Genomic DNA, 19,931 nt, shown 5'->3' on the forward strand with positions numbered 1-19,931 from the left:
ATGCACTAAATATACACCACTCTGGAGGAATGCTTATCTGGGGGAATTGGGTAAATTGGAAGGGATGCAGGGGTGGGAGCAGCAAGGCATAATACGATTGAGTCAGTTGTACGAGGGAGGCATACTCAAATCCTTTCAGCAAATAAGGGAAGAGTTTCAGCTGGACTCCCGCATGTTCTATCAGTACCTGCAGATTCGGCACGCTGTGCAGACACAAGCGGTCAGTGTAGACATGACAATACATGCCGCGGGGGTGTTGGAGCATATTGCAAAAGCAGTAACGTCAAAAGGATTAATTTCATTGGTTTATCGCAGGTTATTGGTGGAACATCTGGGGGATCCTATGGCACCAGTGAAAGCTGTATGGGAGAGGGATGTGGGTCCTATTACAACAGACCACTGGGAGGCGGTATTGGCAGCAACATGTACTTTGTCCATTAATGTAGCACAACGAAGATCGCAGTTGTTTCTGATACATAGGGTGTATAGGACCCCGTGGGTGCTGAAACAAATGGGATTAAGAGCAGATGCCAAGTGCCCTAGGTGCCCGGAGGAAAAAGCAGACATCCTTCATATGTTCTGGACATGCGGGAGGTTGGGGATTCTGTGGACGGAAATATTGGAGCTAGTGGGGAGAGTGTTTGAGGTACAGATTCCATGGGATCCTGTGGTTATGCTGCTAGGGTATGTTGGAGATTTGGAGGGGGATAGGATGTCAGGGTTGGCAATCGCTAAAATACTATATCAAGTTAGGAAAGGAATAGCAAAGCACTGGCTGGATGCGGAGCCACCATCAAAACAAGAAATTATAGGGGCACTTAACTCACAGGTTCTGATGGAATATAGGATATACTCCAAGAGGGGGTCCAAGGTCAAGTTTGAAAAACAATGGGCTAGGTGGATTGATCAATCTGGGTATGCTTCTGCGGAGCTAATGACACTAAGGTCACACGTTCAGGTATAGGGCTACTGACGGGGGGGTACATACGGAGAGCAGGCGTAGGATGGGGAATGGAAAAGGGGAAGAGAAGGAGAGAGGATTGGAAAAGTGGTATCGAGAAGACCGGCTGGGGGGATACAAGGGGGAGTTGGGGGGAAGGGAATGTTTGGTTGGATATAAATAATTGGGTCTGTTGAAATTTGCTTATACACTGTATGAGAACGTACAATGACCTGTAATAATGTGAAGTTTGTTGAATAAAATTGAACTGATTAAAAAAAAAAAAATGTTTTCACTTTTTGCAATACAGCTTCTATGTATCCTGTATAATAGTTTAATAGTTAAGTTATGAACTTAGATGTAATCGATATTAAGTGGAACCTGTGAAACATGCAGGACCCCCTTCTTAGTTGAGCCATCAGTTCAACTGAACTGACGGAATCGGCTGAGAGAGAACTGGATGCATAGAAGCTGTATTATAAAAAGTTAAAACATTTTTAATAAAAGTCAATTTGACAGTTGCTTAATAACACTGAACACATTGATTTAATAAAAATATTTCCTTCCAGAAGGTGCACATGCCACAGGGGATCCACCAAGAGCAACACACGAGGGACTCGAACCCTGCATCTGAAAAATAATGGTACTGTTTCCCCCAGTGAATATTTTAACAAGAAGTGTAGTGGGCCCTACCTCTTGACGAGCTTGATGCCATCTTACAAGCTAGCACTACCAAGGCAGGTCGTACATATGTATTGACCATCTGGTTCCTGTAGGAGGCACACATGAGCAAAGAAATAGCCCGGATAAAGACCTGTTCTTCTGTAAGATTATCATTTGGTCTCATCTCAAATAAGATTACTTGTCCCTCAGCAAGTTTCATAATATTTGAGTGGAGGTCTATGCTGGCTCGAACTACTTTACTGGAAGACACGTTATCTAGAAGGGATAAAAGAACAAGAAATTTAACAACACGACACACATATACTGTAAGTAAAATGAACATATAAATCACAGAAAATGGGATCAAATTTACTTAGAATCACAGAAAAATGCCATACTTACTGATACAACGGCAGGTTAAAAGATTATTTCACAGGAAGATGCAGAAAAGGCACAATGTTATATGATCTCTCACTCGCAAAATACTAATTATAAAATACCGTAAAAAAACAGACCTAAAAAACAATGCCAGAATAATGTTTTTTGTTCCTCCCGCCAAAATGGTACCAATGAAACTACAGCTCGTCCTGCAAAAAATAAGCCCCATTGACGGAAACATTGAAAACTTATGATTCTCAGAATATTGCAATGCAAAAAAATATTATTATTTTTTTTAAAAGTGTGTTTATGGTGTCAAATTAGTAAAACATGAAAAAAACCTATATAAATTTGGTATCGCCATAATCGTACGGACCAGCAAGATAAAGTTAACATGTCATTTATATCACACGGTGAACGCAGTAAAAGCAAAACTGCAATAGTGGAGTTGTGGTTTTTCCTCTATTTACACAACCCCAAAACGTAATAAAAAAGTTTTTTAATATATTTTAATATGTCCACCAAAATAGTGCCATTAAAAAAAAATACAACTCGCAAGGCAAAAACTAGCCCTCATTTGACTACGTCAACTGCATATCAGAAGGCAGTGATGCAAAAATGAAAAATAAATAAAGAAAAAATCACTGTATTCTCAAGACCCAAAAATAGCTGCATCTTTTAGAGGTATAACAGAGTATCATAATGCAAAACACAATGTATTTTTTACACTTAAGGAATTGATCATTTTTGATAACTCTGGTTGTTGAATGGTCAGTTTATTCTCTGTAGTAGATATCATCAACCCTTTTGCAGCATTGAAAAGTGGCTTTAACCCCTTCAGGACTGAGCCACTTTTGGACCATTTTTTTAATCTGACGTGTGTTACTTTATGTGGTAATAACTCGGGAATGCTTTTACCTATCCAAGCGATTCTGAGACTGTTTTCTCGTTACATATTGTACTTTAAGTTAGTGAAAAAATTTGGTTGATATATTCAATATTTTTGTGTGAAAAACACCAAAATTTAGAGAAAATTTGCAAAAAATTTGCATTTTCTAAATTCAAATGTATCTGCTTGTAAGACAGATAGTAATACCACACAAAATAGTTACTAGATAACTTTTCCAATATGTCTACTTTAGATTGGCATCATTTTTTGAACATCCTTTAATTTTTCTAGGACATTACAAGGCTTATAACTTTAGCAGCAATTTCTCACATTTTCAAGAATATTTCAAAAGCCCATTTTTTTAGGGAACAGTTCAGTTGTCAAGTGGCTTTGAGGGCCTTATATATTAGAAACCCCCACAAATCACCCCACTTTAAAAACTTCACTCCTCAAAGTATTCAAAACAGCATTCAGAAAGTTTTTTAACCCTTTAGGCGTTTCACGGGAATTAAAGCAATGTAGCAGGGAAATCTACAAATTTCATTTTTTTGGCCGAAATTCCATTATAATCCATTTTTCCTGTAATACTGAAGGTTTTTACCGGAGAAGCACAACTGAATATTTATTGCCCTGATTCTCCAGTTTTTAGAAATATCCCACATGTGGCCCTATTGCGCTACTGGACTGAAATACCGGCCTCAGAAGCAAAGGAGCAACTAGAGCCTTTTAGGGCCTTCCTTTTCTTAGATTATATTTCAGGCACCATGTCAGGTTAGAAGAGGTCTTGTGGTGCCGAAACAAAGGAAACACCCCAAAAAATACCCCATTTTGGAAACTAAACTCCTTGAGGAATTGATCTAGGGGTGTAGTGAGCATTTTGACCTCACAGGTGTTTCATAGATTTCATTAGAATTGGGCAGTGAAAATGAAAAATTCCATTATTTTCCAATACCATGTATTTTTACCTCCAAATTATTAATTTTTTAAACAAATAAATGATGTTTAAAAGCACCCCAACATTTGTAAAGCAACTTCTCCAGAGTACAGAAATACCCAACATGTGGTCATGAACGGCTGTTTGGGGGAAGCGGCAGGACTCAGAAGGGAAGGCACGCAATTTAGCTTTTGAAGTACAGATTTTGCTGGTTTGATTTCTCGGCACCATGTCGCATTTGTAAAGCTCCTAAGGTACCAGTACAGTGGAAACCCTCCAAAAGTGACTCCATTTGGGAAACTACACCCCTAGAGGGTGTAGGGGTGTAGTGAGCATTTTGACCCCCCAGGTGTTTCATAGATTTCATTAGAATTGGGCAGTAAACATGAAAAAAATCATTTTTTTCCACTAAGACGTAGCTTTAGGTAAAAATGTTTCATTTTCTCATCAAATAAAGGAGAAAAATCACTGTAACATTTGTAAAGCAACTTCTCCAGAGTACGGAAATACCCCATATGTGGTAATAAAGTACTGTATGAATACACATCCGGGCTCAGAAGGGAAGGAGCGCCATTTGGCTTTTGGAGAGCAGATTTTGCTGGATTGGTTTATTTGCGCCATGTCGCTTTTGCAAAGCCCCTTAGGTACCAGTACAGTGGAAACTACCCAAAAGTGACTCCATTTGGCAAACTACATCCATTGAGGAATTCATCTAGGGGTGTAGTGAGCATTTTGACCCCACAGGTGTGTCATATATTTTATTAGAAATGGGCAGTGAAAATGAAAAATGACATTATTTTCCAATAAGACGCAGCATTAGTTAAAAATGTTTCATTTTCTCAACAAATAAAGGAGAAAAAGCACCGTAACATTTGTAAAGCAACTTCTTCAGAGTAGGGAAATAAACTGCTATTTGGACACACAGCAAGGCTCTAAAGGGAAGGAGCGCCATTTAGTATTTGGAGTGGAGATTTTATAAGATTCGTTTTTTGACCCCATGTTGCATTGAGATATAGTATCAGTACAGTGGTACCCCCCGAAAAATTACCCCATTTTGGAAACTAGATCCCTCAAAGAATTGATCTAGGGGTGTAGTGAGCATTTTGACCGCACAAGTGTTTTGCAAAAATGAGTAAACAATAGATGTTGCAGATTGAAAATTGCTGTTTTCCACAAATATGCCATTTCAGTGCCCAATGTGTTGTGCCCAGCTTGCACCACCGTAGACACACATGCCATAAATTGTTAAGCGGGTTCTCCAGAATACCCCATATGTGGTCATAAATTGCCGTTTGGGTACACTGCCAGGCTCAGTTGGACCACCATTTGGCTTTTGAAGCGCAGATTTTGCTTGGTGTATTAGTGGTATTTCAGCTTATAATGTGGGGGCATATGTGAGCTGGGCGGAGTACATCAGGGTATATGTAAGCTGTGCGGAGTACATCAGGGTATATGTAAGCTGTGCGGAGTACATCAGGGTATATGTAAGCTGTGCGGAGTACATCAGGGTATATGTAAGCTGTGCGGAGTACATCAGGGTATATGTAAGCTGGGCGGAGTACATCAGGATATATGTAAGCTGTGCGTAGTACATCAGGATATATGTAATCTGGGCGGAGTACATCAGGGTATATGTAAGCTGTGTGGAGTACATCAGGGTATATGTAAGCTGCGTGGAGTACATCAGGGTATATGTAAGCTGGGTGGAGTACATCAGGGTATATGTAAACTGGGCGGAGTACATCAGGGTATATGTAATATGTGAGGAGTACATCAGGGTATATGTAATCTGTGCGGAGTACATCAGGGTATATGTAAGCTGGGCGGAGTACATCAGGGTATATGTAAGCTGTGCGGAGTACATCAGGATATATGTAATCTGGGCGGAGTACATCAGGGTATATGTAAGCTGTGTGGAGTACATCAGGGTATATGTAAGCTGCGTGGAGTACATCAGGGTATATGTAAGCTGGGTGGAGTACATCAGGGTATATGTAAGCTGGGCGGAGTGCAACAGGTCATAATAGGATGATGTAATAATGGGGTGAATGAAGAATCCATAGATTGGTGTGGTACGCTTGGAACCAATCCTTTATACACAGGCGGGGTTTATTGGGTATTATACAAAATATCTGCGCTCCAGTGTTGCCTTATATTTGACTTCTTCACTAGCCCTATAAGCCGCACAAGGCCCTAAAGTTTCCTCATCTCTGCTGCGTCTACAGGGTCCAGCAAATGACAATGTGGGGTATTTAGTGAAATTCTACTGGACCTAAAAATTAGTCTGGGTCATCATTTAGCATCATTTTGCACCATTGCGTTTTGAGAGTCATAACGTGTTATTTTTCTGGTGACGGAGATGTGTGAGGGCGCCTTTTTTGTGGAACGAGCTGTAATTTTTATTGGTTCCATTTTGGGGTACATGCGATTTTTTTTATCACTATTTATTACATTTTTTGGGAGATGACAAAACCAAAAAACAGCCATTCCAGCACGTTTCTTTTTTTTTTTTTGACAGCGTTCACCGTGCAGTATAAACAACATGTTATTCTGCGGGGCGATACGATTACAGCGACACCAAATTTATATAGTTTTTTTACGTTTCACTAAGTTCCCACAATAATAATACTCTTTTCTAAAAAAAAATCATGTTTTAGTGTCGCCATTTTCTGAGAGCCGTAACTTTTTAATTTTTTCGTTGATATCGCTGCGGGAGGGCTTGTTTTATGCGTGGCGAACTGTAGTTTCTATTGGTACCATTTTGCGTTACTTGCAACTTTTTGATCACTTTTTATTAAATTTTTTTTGAGACAAGATGACCAAAAAATAAAATGCGGTCATTGTTTTTTGTCAAAAAATTTTACGGTGTTCACCGTGCGGTAAAAATAATGTGATATTTTTATAGATCAGGCCGTTCCGAACGCGGCGATACCTATTATGTATAGTTTTTTTTCATATTTTCATGTTTTTTTAATAATAAAAGGAGTTGATCAGGGAAACAGGACAAGTGTTGTTTTTATTATTTATTTATTATTTATTAACTTTTATTTATTTATTTTTCTTTCACATTTTTTACTTTTTCTTTTACACTGACCTGGGGACTTGAAGATCTGGTCTTCTGATCCCCGGTACGATACACTGCACTACTTATGTAGTGCAGTGCATCGCAACTGTCATTTTTCATTTGACAGTTAGCGTATTAGGTCCTGCCTCGGGCAGGACCTAATAGGCTACCGTACCTGGGCAACCAGGAAGCCTAGTAACGGCTTCCTGGTTGCCATAGCAACAATCGCCACCCGCGATCCACCGCGGGGGGGCCCACGGGTTACAGAGGGAGCTCCCTCCCTCTGTAAACCACTTCAATGCGGTGGACGTCATTGACAGCCGCATTGAAGGGGTTAAATGGCTGCGATCGGCGGTAACAGCCATCGCAGCCATTGCAGCGGCATGTCAGCTGTGTATAACAGCTGACAGCCGCTGAAGATAAAGCGCGCACAGCTCCTGTGCTCGCTTTATCTGCAGGGCGTAACTGTACGCCCGTCTGCGGGAAATCACTTTGATTTCGGACGTACAGTTACGCCCAATCGCGGGAAAGGGTTAATACACAGAAGTGCGTTATTTTACTTGAACGATACAAACCAAACGCTACAAAGCGTGAACAGCAATTGTTGTGATATCACTAACTCACCAGGCCACTCTAGACATCCCCCAAAGGCTTCTGTTAGATCTTTCAGCCAAATGGTTTTGTCAACTAATACACTGAAGTTCAGTGCTGGAAAATTCTGTAGCAAAATGGTTGCTATCAATGCTCCAGGGCTGATCACCATATTAGCTATTTGCTGAAGTTCTACTTTATAGGCCACATCCGAGATAAACTTTTGCATTTCCTCTGAAGGTCGTTGAGAAAGATGTCTGAAATGTGCAAATTTCAAAATTATTGTTAAGATATTTTTTTTATAGCATTTACAAACATTACATTGGCCGCCATTTCCATTGGCAGAAAACCACGCATCTCAAAAATAGAAGAGGTATTTTCCTATAAGAAAGCCAAAAATACCTGGGAATAAGGTTATATTGAGAGCGATTTAGTCTTCCAGATGCCAATGACCGCAATGACATGGGTTTCCCAAAAGAAACATGAATACTTCCGAAGTCATCACTAAGAATTTTCCTGGCTTTGATCAATCCCTGTGGAAAGACATGGAAGTTAATCATAAAGCATTGTCGTTATTTGAGTAATAACAGGGCATTGCGAACGTTGAAGTAAATCTTACAGATGTGGATTCCTTCGGTTTTGGCACTCCAAGGAGCTCATATGCATAGAGTGTCTCCTCCAGTATTCTCTCATAGCTGATACTGACTGGTACCAGGTAAGTATCAAACACTTCTCCTTTTAGAAACGGCTCCATGACTACACTTAAAAGTCCTGCAAAAAATGACAACAAGTAAATTATAAACTCTACTTAATATTTTGTTTTCGGAAAATAGCCAGGTTAAAGTGGTATTAAACAAAAACGAAACACTGTTTAATAAAGCACACAATCTACAATTAAGGCTGGGTTCACATCAGCGTTGCATTCCATTGAGGGGTTCCGTCTGAGCTTTCCGTCGGGGGAACCCCTCAGCGGGCGGAAAGGCAAACGGAAACCTTAGCTTCCGTTTGCATCACCATTGATACCAATGGTAATGGACATTTTGCTAATGGTTTCCGTTTGTCACCATGGTGAAAGAGTTCAGTTTTTTTATGGAATCAATAGCGCAGTCGACAGGGGTCTTAGTCAAGGACTTTCATTTTTGGATATTTTTTTTTACCTTGTATGCAAATGATAACACCATTGTAAAGTCACTGTCTTATTGGTCACTGTATAGTTAAATATAGTATCTAGAGCTTTTCGATCTATATTTTGAGATACATAAATAAAACAACTTTTGGCTTAACATGACTGAAACATCTTGTTCTGTGTACACATTAACAATAGCCATCAATTGGACATTGCTACTCAAAGGGTTTGTGCCCTTTTTGTTAGAAGGGTCCCATGATGATAAGCTGATCATTGAGTGACCCACTTCTGAAACCACCAGCAATCAGCTGTAAGCTGTGGGGAAACTCAGCCGCAAATGTTCAATTTACCTGCAGCACCAAACACAGGGGAAATTAAGTATTACCCATTGAAATCAAAAGGCTGTCCACCTAAGGCAAGGATCATCCAGTGTGAGAGATGATTTTTGTAGTCACTTCCACTCAGGATAATGGATAAGGGTCCTGATGGGGGAAGGACCACATCTATTAATTTATAATTCCCTAACAGGATTTTCACAAGTAGACAACCCCTTTATTAACATACGGCAGCAGGAATCGGGCTGCTCGCTTTTTCACTCATAATCATCTAATCAGAATTTCTCAGAACATAAGGTATTATGGTTAACATAAGGTTAACATCGCAAACTCATTTCCATAACAAATCTAAACTAGTTGTTAAGTTATTCTTATCTGTCAATATTGCCCAACTATAGATGAAGAACCACTGGTGTTCTTAAAAAATAAACTTAAAGGGGTTATCCCATCAGGGACATTTATGACATATCCACAGGTTATGTCATAAATGTCAGATGCGCGTCCCACCTCTGGGACCAACATCTATCTCTAGAAACTCATTTCCATAAGCTATGCCGTTTCCGTAACTCCCATAGAACTGAATAGTAGAAACGGAAACAGCGTTGCTTTTGTAACTGTAATTCACTGCTATGGGAGTTACGGAAACAGCATAGCTCAGTTACGCGGTTTCTGTAACTTCCAACCATGTAATCAGGAAGTGGCCGGGAGTCATCGTGAGCAGAAAAAGGTAGAACAGGGTTTAGGGCCCTCGTTCTGGAGATAGGTGCGGGACCCAGAGGTGGGACCCGCATCTATCTGACATTTATGGCATATCCTGTGGATATCTCATAATGTCCTTCATGGGAAAACCCCTTTATTTGCTAAATGAAGTGATCACTGAGTGAGCATGGAACTGCGTGCAATAAAGTCAATATACCCAGCTCATCTACACAGGGGCATACACAAGACACAGCTGTGGGTTAAACCATCTTCTATTCCTGGACGTGATAGCTCAAGGCAGCTGTTTTCATTTAATGAATAAACACAGACGGAAGTTGTCCCTCATTTAACCCCTCAATTTCATTTGCATATTGTACTTTGCAACTTTCACCCCCGAGCAGAAGATCAGAGTGTAGTTTATTGAGCACACCGGCACCCACAGACCTTTGTTTGGTAGAGCTTCTCACATTAAAGGCATAAGATCAGACAAGAAGATCTTACATACCAAATTTTGGCGTTAACGTCTTGCACGTTCTGCTTCTTTGACCTTCAACAAAGAACTCTACTGGAGCGTAGCCAGTCTGTGGAGAAAGCTTCCAGTTATTATGAAATGTAGACAGACTGCCACAAGCCATTGTGTTAATTCTTCAATAAACATTTACTGCTGAAATGTGAAAGGCAGAATCTTTCTTAAAACTCAGGCGTTGTATTTTTTTTCCTCAGCTTCCATATTGTCCATAACAAGAATAATTATAAAATAGCTACATTATTTCAAGGTGCCTAAAAGCACATTTACAACAGTCATTTTGTTTTGGATAGCTAAAAAATATACTTGGTAGATAGGCAAGTACATATAAATATAACCGTAGCCACAACGCCACACTAAAACGTCTAAGATGGGAAAACCCCTGTATGGCATATCAACAGAATATGCCATAAATTTCTGATAGCTGGAGGCCCTACTTATTAGGATGACGGGAGTTCCCTGAACCCTGTTCTGCTAGGTGAGGTGACCGAAAAACGTGTATATTTTCTGAGGATAAAATATCAAAACGCTTATAGTAATAAATGCCTTAAGAAAAACAAAACTCTTTTGGTGCTCCTGCCCGCTATGCAGCCCCTTTAACTCCCAGAATAAATCTACCCTGTAAACAAATTGAACATTCCACTTAGCGGATTTTCCGAGTAGGATTATGTAGTCACAATCACAGCACTTTAGTATGTAATGCAGTGGAGGAAGCCACTCAGCTGAGCAGAATGTTCAATTTGCCTAGATGCATGTAGCCTCCACAGACTTGTTTTTAAAGGGATGCCCTAAATTATAGAATTTGGTGATATACTCCCTTTAAACATATTTTTAAAGAAGGACAGTGATGCCCTTTTCTGTTGCCCCTCAGTGGTATGATAGGCACAATGCTTGTATTGTCTATTTATGCTCAGCATCAAAAAACAATATGGGACAATGCCTCCTGTCCCTCCTGCCACTCAGGTCACCCTGGCATGCAGTATGTTGAGCGTGTGTGATCTAAGTAACTACCAAATAATTTCCATCTGCAAACTACACATGCATTCAACATTAAACATGGTATATTCTGTTCAAAGTTATCAATAGAGAAATTAGTATTGTTCATTTTACTAACCCGCAGCATTGTCTTCACGTACTCGGCAAACACTGCCCAGTAAAGCTTGTTACCACGAAACGTGCGTCTCATGAAGAAGGCACCAGACATTCGAAGCAGCTCTCCCACAATTTTCATTCCCATGAAGTCTAGGGTATATAATAAAAGAATTTGATCATATTGTTTTTATTTTTACTGTCTTCTCTACTTTTCTAGTGTTTATTGTGATGCAAACAACAAAAATAAAAAAGACATCTTGTTGCCTTTCTTGAAAGTCATGATATTACAAGGCACCGTTTACATCTAGTTTTTGCCCTACATTTAGCATGTATGTCGGGAAAGCCCCCGATGTACACACTAAACGTGTTCATGGGGTTCCATTAGGCCAACAGAGGCCAAAAGAGTGTCCTTTAGCCTCCGTTGGGCTTGTATACATCCGTATACAGTTTTTTTGGTGAATGAAATAATGTAGCAGAATACACTATTCCATCTCAAGTGATCTCTAAGAAAAACCGGATACTGCACGGCATACATTTTAACATGGGAGCCTGTGTGTGACGCATGCTCCTGTATGGCATCCTACAGTGGTATTTGTTAAACGTATACCTCATGGAGCTTTCCCAGGGCCGAAGATCCCGGGAAGAGCATCAGGGAAAGTCTCGGACGTCACTGTCTATATATATATACACACATATATATATATATATATATACACATATATATATATATATATACACATATATACACACAGTGATGTCAGGGGATTTCAACAGCGCTCTGCCTAGGGAGTCCGGGCGACGTATCCCACTATATGCCTATACAGTTGGATACATCGATACCTTCCATCAGAGGTATACGTTGGGACTCCTCCCGACATATACATCTGACAAAACAAGATGTGAACAGGACCTAATGGGTACTAGATTACTGGAGTTTATCCAAAAATTGGCTTTTGTCTTACGTTTTTTTTTTTTGCCTCCTCTGAATCAACATTGCAGGCGAATAGGCCTAACTGGATGGACTTCTGTCTTTTTCAGTCTTACACACTATGTTACTTTGTACAGTGAAAAATACTTTATTCCAGCATCCAATAATCTAAAAAAACTGATAATCCAGCACATATTTCCGAAACAGAACTGGATGTGAAAGTCCATGTAAACTATTGATGTCATTTTTACATTTATTTTATTTAAAGAGGCTCTGTCACCACATTATAAGTGCCCTATCTCATACATAATCTGATCGGCGCTGTAATGTAGATAACAACAGCGGTTTTATTTTAAAAAACGATAATTTTTAAGCAAGTTATGAGCAATTTTAGATTTATGCTAATTTGTTTCTTATTGCCCAACTGGGCGTTTTTTAACTTTTGACCAAGTGGGAGTTGTAAAGAGGAGTGTATGACGCTGACCAATCAGTGACCAATCAGCGTCATACACTTCTCTCCATTCATCCATTTGTACTCAGCACAGCGTGATCTCGCGAGATCACGCTGTGCTATCACATACACCCACATTAACTTTACTGAAGTGTCTGGAGAGTGAATAGACATTGCCTCCAGCCAGGACGTGATGTCTATTCAAACTCCCGACACTTCGGTAAGGTTTTTGTGGGACTTACTCACACAGCACAGTGTGATCTCGCGTATTTTGGGATATTAAATACATTTCTATTATATTTTGATAAAAATTTTGGATTTGTTTTGGAGATGCAGCTTCTATGTGTCCTCTTTACATAGAAGCTGCATATCATCCCTGTAAACCAAATCAGTCAGTGTGCTGAATTGAAGGCTCGGCTGAGAGCAGTTCCTGAATGCCGCTGACAGCTTATCCAACCCTAAGGATATGTTCACACAGGTCGGATACGCTGTGGGACTGCCGGCTTCAGAACTTAGATGTGACTAATAACAGCTGGATCCTGCATGTCATAAACACACAGGACCAGTGCTCACCGAAGCCGACAGTCCCGCTGACCTGACCGATTCAGCTTTGACCGCAAGATTCAGCTTCTATGTATACATGATCTCAAAAAGTAAAAAGAAAATTTTAATAAAACCCCAATTCAAAAGTAGTTCAAAATAAAATAAAACAGTGATTTATAATAACAAAACCTTCAATAGTTTACACAGCCTTTAAATCGGCGATACATAGTAAGCTGCAGCTCTAACCCTAAGCAAAATTTTAAATAAAAATATATTGAAAATATGCTTAAATATTCCAAAATACATACTTTAAATTTAAAAATGACATCAAAGGTTTACATAACCTTTAATATTTGATTTTCACAAACCCAGAAGGCTGGACATAGAGAACCAGTAAGGAAGCTCCGGTGATTAAAAAATAAAGTGACACTATAAGATTTTTTTAACAGCTTATTCGGTTATTATTGTTCCCTTATCAGTAAATTGGGTCCATTACATATATATATATATATACACACACACACACACACACACACACACACACACACACACACACACACATACACATATACACACACACATACACATATACACACACACACACACGTACAATGTGAATCTGCAGTTGTAAAATACAAAACATAAGGCAAACATTAATGCAGGTGTGTAATTACCCATTCCAGCCGCAATAACGGGAAGTGCCAGATCATATGTGTACAGTATGTATGACATCAACAAAAAGTCAATGTAGCTCCGATGACTGGGCAACAACACAACCGGATGCTCTTGAATAGCTTGAGCCACCTGCAGAATTACATAATGAATGTAAACATATGTTATTATTTAAAGTCAATTATTTTTTTTCAATCCAACTCAGCGATCTCTAGTCACGGTATAGGCCACATTGCAATATTTATTACTGGTTGACAGGGGAAGGCAGCAGAAGTATTTATTACAACAAGAAAACATACAAAGCCAGAGGGAATTTTTTTTTTTTCTAATAATACAAGTAGTACATTGAGATGCCCACAATAGAATATAGATTCCAATGAGGGGTATCAACAATTAGCCAAAGACAGATATATTAATCAAAATACTAAAATCTTTTGTTATAAACAGATGTGGCTATGACGCCCACAATAAAAAGACAAGTACACAAGACATAAATATTATATACCCCAAAGAGGTGGGTAGGACATGAACATATAATCAGTGAAAAATCACTTGATGAAGACTACTATGGCCATTACAAAGTTGTATACAGAACTATATATCCTACAAATCCAAACAAGACATGTAAGAACAGTGTAGTTAATATTCAAAAGTAATATAACAAAGCAATAAGACATGGTAAAATCAAATTACTGAACCATAATAAGTATATAGATGGTATATATGGTTAATGTCCTACCCACCACTTTGGGGTATATAATATTAATGTCTTGTGTACTTGTCTTTTTATTGTGGGCGTCATATCCGCATCTGTTTATAATAAAGATTTTTGTATTTTGATTTATATATCGGTCTCTGGCCAATTGTTGATACCCCTCATTGGTATATTTATTCTAACTAGGACAGATATTGGACAAATCACTTGAGAAACCCCAACACAAAATTAACATCTTACATCTCCAATTTACACGAGATGTATACACCCCTCCACCTCTATTTATTAAAAGCTATTTCATACCGGACACCATACTTACTCTCTGTATGCCCTCCTCATTGACACAAACTTTTTGGAAAAGCCTTTTGAAGACCTTACTCAGCGTGAGAGCAAACATTCGGATAGCTGCCAGATTTAAATTTTGACCCATTTCATCAAGAATCTCAGTTGCTTTATCCTGAATTATATCAGGAGATTCTCCAGATTCCAGACTAATCTGCAGACAAAGGTTGTAGGAAATGTCAAGTAAAATCAGGTAGTGTAATACGCACTTATTAATTATATTACCTAAATGTCTCACTATGTATCACACCATGTACTTTTTTACAGCTTTTTTTTTTTCTTAAAGAGGCTCTGTCACCAGATTCTCAAATCCCTATCCCCTATTGCATGTGATCGGCGCTGCAATGTAGATAACAGTAACGTTTTTGTTTTTTTAAAAACGTTCATTTTTGGCCAAGTTATGAGCTATTTTATATATATATATGCAAATGAGCTTTGAAATGGACAACTGGGCGTTTTTTTTTCGTTCTGTCCAACTGGGCGTGTATTGTGTTTTTAACTGGGCGTGTTTACGTGTATGACGCTGACCAATCAGTGACCAGTCAGCATCATACACTCCTCTACATTTATTTACACAGCAGCGATGTGCAGCCACATAAACAGAGATTAACGTTAATCAAGTGTCCTGATAATGAATACACATGATCATCCAGCCTGGACGTCATGTGTATTCAGAATCCTGACACTTCTGAATCTTTTCTTTGAGATTTCTAGCAAGGGAAACGAAATCTCGCGAGATTACGGAGGTAAACGAGATTTAGTTTCCCCTGCTGGAAATCTCAAAAAAAAAAGAGTCAGAAGTGTCAGGATTCTGAATACACATGACGTTCAGGCTGGATGATCATGTGTATTCATTATCAGGACACTTGATTAACGTTAATCTCTGTTTATGTGGCTGCACATCGCTGCTGTGTAAATTAATGTAGAGGAGTGTATGATGCTGACTGGTCACTGATTGGTCAGCGTCATACACGTAAACACGCCCAGTTAAAAACACAATGCACGCCCAGTTGGACATAACGAAAAAAAAACGCCCAGTTGTCCATTTCAAACCTCATTTGCATATATATATATATATATATATATAAAATAGCTCATAACTTGGCCAAAAATGAACGTTTTTAAAAAAAAAACAAAACAACGTTACTGTTATCTACATTGCAGCGCCGATCACATGCAATAGGAGATAGGGATTTGAGAATCTGGTGACAGAGCCTCTTTAAACTTCTTTCATTGCCGTTATCTGGAGAATAGCCAGACCTCATTGGACTCAGCAATAGTCACAGATGAGAAAAACATTTTAGAGATTGTGGGTGTGTACAGTGGAAAGGTAAAAACATGCATTATGTAGTATACTATGCATACTCTATATCAGAAGTACTCAACCTTTTGGATCTTACGAGCCACATTAAAAAGGACTGATGGTCGCGAGTCACATTCCAAATATGTAGTGAAAAAAGTAGTACAAGTGGTATTGTATGCTTTAAATTGTACATACAGAAGAAAATATGTGTTATACCATTCAAATTGGCATGGTTCAGAGGTTAGGATATTTATTCAATATAGTAAATTTGGAAATCTTATTGTTGCCAATGCGCATGGTCATAACTCAGAGATCCTATCGTGCACCACACAACTGGAGGTCATGATGGCTCCCAAGCCACGGGTTGGGGACCACTGCTCCATATACTATACTATGCATGCTTATAAAATAAAAGTATTGATGTTGATTGTGGGTCATCGCAGATTTTGAAAAAAATATTCAAAAGTGGAAAACAAAACGATCATGATAATATACTACTACTATTATCATTTCTTAACAAAAAAGTGCTACAAAGAATAAATTAATACATACAAAGAATACCAATAATGACATCACCTTAATGTACAAGATACAATACAAACAAGAACCCTTTAAAAAATGTACACAATATAAACGGACAAACTGATATACTGTTGCTGATATAAAAGGAATCTTGTCATCAGGATAGGCTCTCTACATATCATGATATCTGTAAGAAGCTCTATGTTGTACTAGAATGCACAGTGCCAATTAGAGGACATAAAGGGTTCACACTTTTCCAAAAGCAGAGTCCTTAGGGTCTATTCACACCTACTCCCAACGTATATCTCTGACGTAAGCCTCTGACTTATAGACATACAGTGGCATATGAGGCCCATTGGCTTTCATTGTAAAAAAAAACAAAAAACTTATACCGTGCGGTATATGTTTTTTTAACTGGATACCTCTGTAAGTAATAGCGCAGTTGACTATGCAATTTCAAACAGTGCTATAGAAGGTATACAGTCGTATATTAGGATACTTTTTTGGCATCAGTTGGTGGAATAAGGCCCTATGGATACATTCAGCGTATGCGCCAGGAGCTTTCCTGGTGCATATGCCAGATGGACACTGCAAACGCAGGATGACTCATCAAGAAGTAGTACATGTGTAGCAATAGACAGACAGTTGTGAGGTACTTTGGGAGGTCATTTAAAGGGTGCAAGAATTTGTAATGTAATAGATGCGTCTTTTTAAAGAATAATAGGGCAAAGAAAAGTGAAGAGCTGAAAAATAATGAGTGTATTAAAAGTCAAGTCACCTGTGTGATAACATATTGTAACTGGTCAGACTGTAACACCATGGTTTTCAGGGCACTTGGCTTGCATGGAATAAGGCTCTTATAGACGACTGGTGAATAACATTTCATGGCATATCGCAGGTCACTGGACTGACGTCGCTCCTCCAGTATATCTTCAAACACCTCCCGTTTTTTGCTTCTGAATTCCCTCTGCTGTGAATGTAATAGTGCAAACAGTAGTTATGTATAAATGGCAACTACAAAGTAGCAACTTGTGATCAAGAACGTCTCCATCAATTACATGTATAAAACCACATTACAGCTCTATGAATGAGTGATATAAAGTGAAAACCCAAACCGCATACAGATTAAAGAGATTCTTCACTACTATTTCTTCTCACTGCATACTCAGAAAACAATCAGTTCTTTATTGCACATATACTACACAACCACATCCAAGGATTCGTTATATGCAGGGGCTCCAATATTCCTTATTCAAGTACGGACATACCTACCTACGATGTGTCCTAGTGCTAGTAGAGAAGAACCCGGTAACATAATTGTCCCTTATAGAATATAATGATGATCAAAATGTGATTCAAATATACTCAAATTCCATTAGTGTAATCCCTGTTTGACCACAGCTATGACATATTAGATGGATATACTTAGTTTGACAATTCAAAGCCATTCCAAGATTCTGGACTACAAATTCAGCTTGGAACTATTTTGACGGTTTCCAAATGGTGTAAAGCCACAGTTAAGGACTGTTCCCGTAAGGCCTTGTTCACACAGTGCAGATTTGATGTAGACTTAATTATATTTTGCATATATTTTTAAAAGCCAAAAGCAGAATTGGTTCCAGGAGAATAGACATTCCTTAATATATTTCTTCTGTTTAGATTCCGTTCCTGGTTTTAACTTAAAAAATATAATCTGCATTAAATCTTCACTGTGTGAGCAAAGCCTAATAGTATGACGTTGTTTGAAAGTCATGATGGCAGCTTCAGGAATGGATAATCCTGTGCAACTGGTAAAATGACAGCACTTCCAAAGGAAGTCTCAGCGACTGAGCGTTATCCATCAAAGCCTTAGTGAAACGCACGTCGGGTCCAGGGGCGTAACTAGGAAAGACTGGACCCCCCCCCCCCCACGCAACCAACGACACCCACAACCCCCACCCTCTTGACAATGAACATTTATCAGTTCTGTGTGCAATGTAAAAATACAGCTAGGCCACCCGTGTACTCTAATTAACCTTTAGTTACAGGGTTACAAAAATTGTAACAAACAGTTAAGCAGTGATATTATAACATTTCTTATCACTTAATTATGTTATTTCATAGACATAATAGTTATTAAAAAAATGACCTGAAACTTAAAGCACCGGGACACACCCCTGTAGAATGTGCTACACTGCCCCCTGTAGATAGTGCCACACAGCCTTCTGTAGATAGTGCCACATACCACTCTTGTAGATAGTGCCACATACCCCCCCTTGCAGGGAAGTAGCAAAAGGCTCATGGGCCCCAATGCAAAAGTCCTTCTTGGGTCCCCCCTTCCAACTTCTTCTCATGGCCGACAGCACGCAGCTTTCAGCTGCATCGCTGGGTCTTCTAAGTGACCCAACGATGCAGCCAGGGGCGTCACTAAGATCTTAAAACGTCAGGGTCAATAGCGCCAATACATTAAAAGATATATATATATATATATAGATATATATATATATATTTCCCAAACGATAGGCTTAGACATAGGGCCCAGCTCGCTGTCATTGCGGCACCACCGCTGGACCCAGGAAAGGTAAGTATAAGAATTGCTTTGTTTTTCATGTGTTACAATTTTTTTTTGTGTGTTTGTGTTTTTTTTTACAGGTTCGGTTGTTGGACTACTTCAAATTCGAGGACTACTTCGAGGACGGCATTTTTTTTTAAAATCTCAATAAAATGGTTAACGAGGATTGGGTGGGTTTTTTTTTCATTTCAATAAAATATTTTTTCTATGTCCTTGTATTTTTTTTAAATTGATTACTACCGCCGGGACTTAAGGTTAGCTGGTGTAAAGGTAAACACTAACCCCCATTACTACCCAGGTACACACAGCCACCAGGGGTACCAGGAAGTGCCGGGTGCGATCCAGTACCCGACCATCTGTAATGATGGTCGGGTACTGGGGCAGCCGCAGGCTGGTATTATTAGGCTGGGAAAGCCCAAAAACCGTGGCCCTTCAAACACACTGGTAATGGTAGCCTGCTCCTATGTTGTATCTGGCTGGTTATGAAAAATAGGGGGGACCCCACATTTATTTATTTTTTAATTTAAAAAAAACAATGCCGTGGGGTTCCCTCCATTTTTCATAACCAGCCAGATACAACATAGCAGCAGCAGCCTAACATTACCAGGGTTAAAAGGCCCACTGTTTTGGACCTTCCCAGCCTAATAATACCAGCCTGCGGCTGCCC

The 19,931-nt window shown here is 39.2% G+C and overlaps 1 protein-coding gene across 2 annotated transcripts in view; it reads right to left on the reverse strand.

Annotated features, from left to right (window-relative positions):
- The window catches only part of LOC142759918 (dihydroxyacetone phosphate acyltransferase-like), a 124,894-nt gene that overhangs the window by 99,331 nt on the left and 5,632 nt on the right, over positions 1–19,931 (reverse strand). For both annotated transcript variants that reach the window (XR_012883213.1, XM_075862701.1), the window contains exons 2-10: positions 17,492–17,683; positions 14,866–15,042; positions 13,834–13,963; positions 11,260–11,387; positions 10,125–10,200; positions 8,079–8,230; positions 7,862–7,992; positions 7,493–7,716; positions 1,634–1,879 (exon numbers count right to left, since the gene is read on the reverse strand). Coding sequence is in view for 1 of the 2 variants with exons in the window: in XM_075862701.1 (XP_075718816.1) it covers positions 1,634–1,879; positions 7,493–7,716; positions 7,862–7,992; positions 8,079–8,230; positions 10,125–10,200; positions 11,260–11,387; positions 13,834–13,963; positions 14,866–15,042; positions 17,492–17,683 (1,456 nt within the window). In the remaining variant the exon portion in view is untranslated. The remainder of the gene's footprint in view (positions 1–1,633; positions 1,880–7,492; positions 7,717–7,861; positions 7,993–8,078; positions 8,231–10,124; positions 10,201–11,259; positions 11,388–13,833; positions 13,964–14,865; positions 15,043–17,491; positions 17,684–19,931) is intronic.

Source organism: Rhinoderma darwinii, chromosome 4 (assembly GCF_050947455.1).
Source record: "Rhinoderma darwinii isolate aRhiDar2 chromosome 4, aRhiDar2.hap1, whole genome shotgun sequence".
NCBI classification, from domain to species: Eukaryota; Metazoa; Chordata; class Amphibia; order Anura; family Rhinodermatidae; genus Rhinoderma; species Rhinoderma darwinii.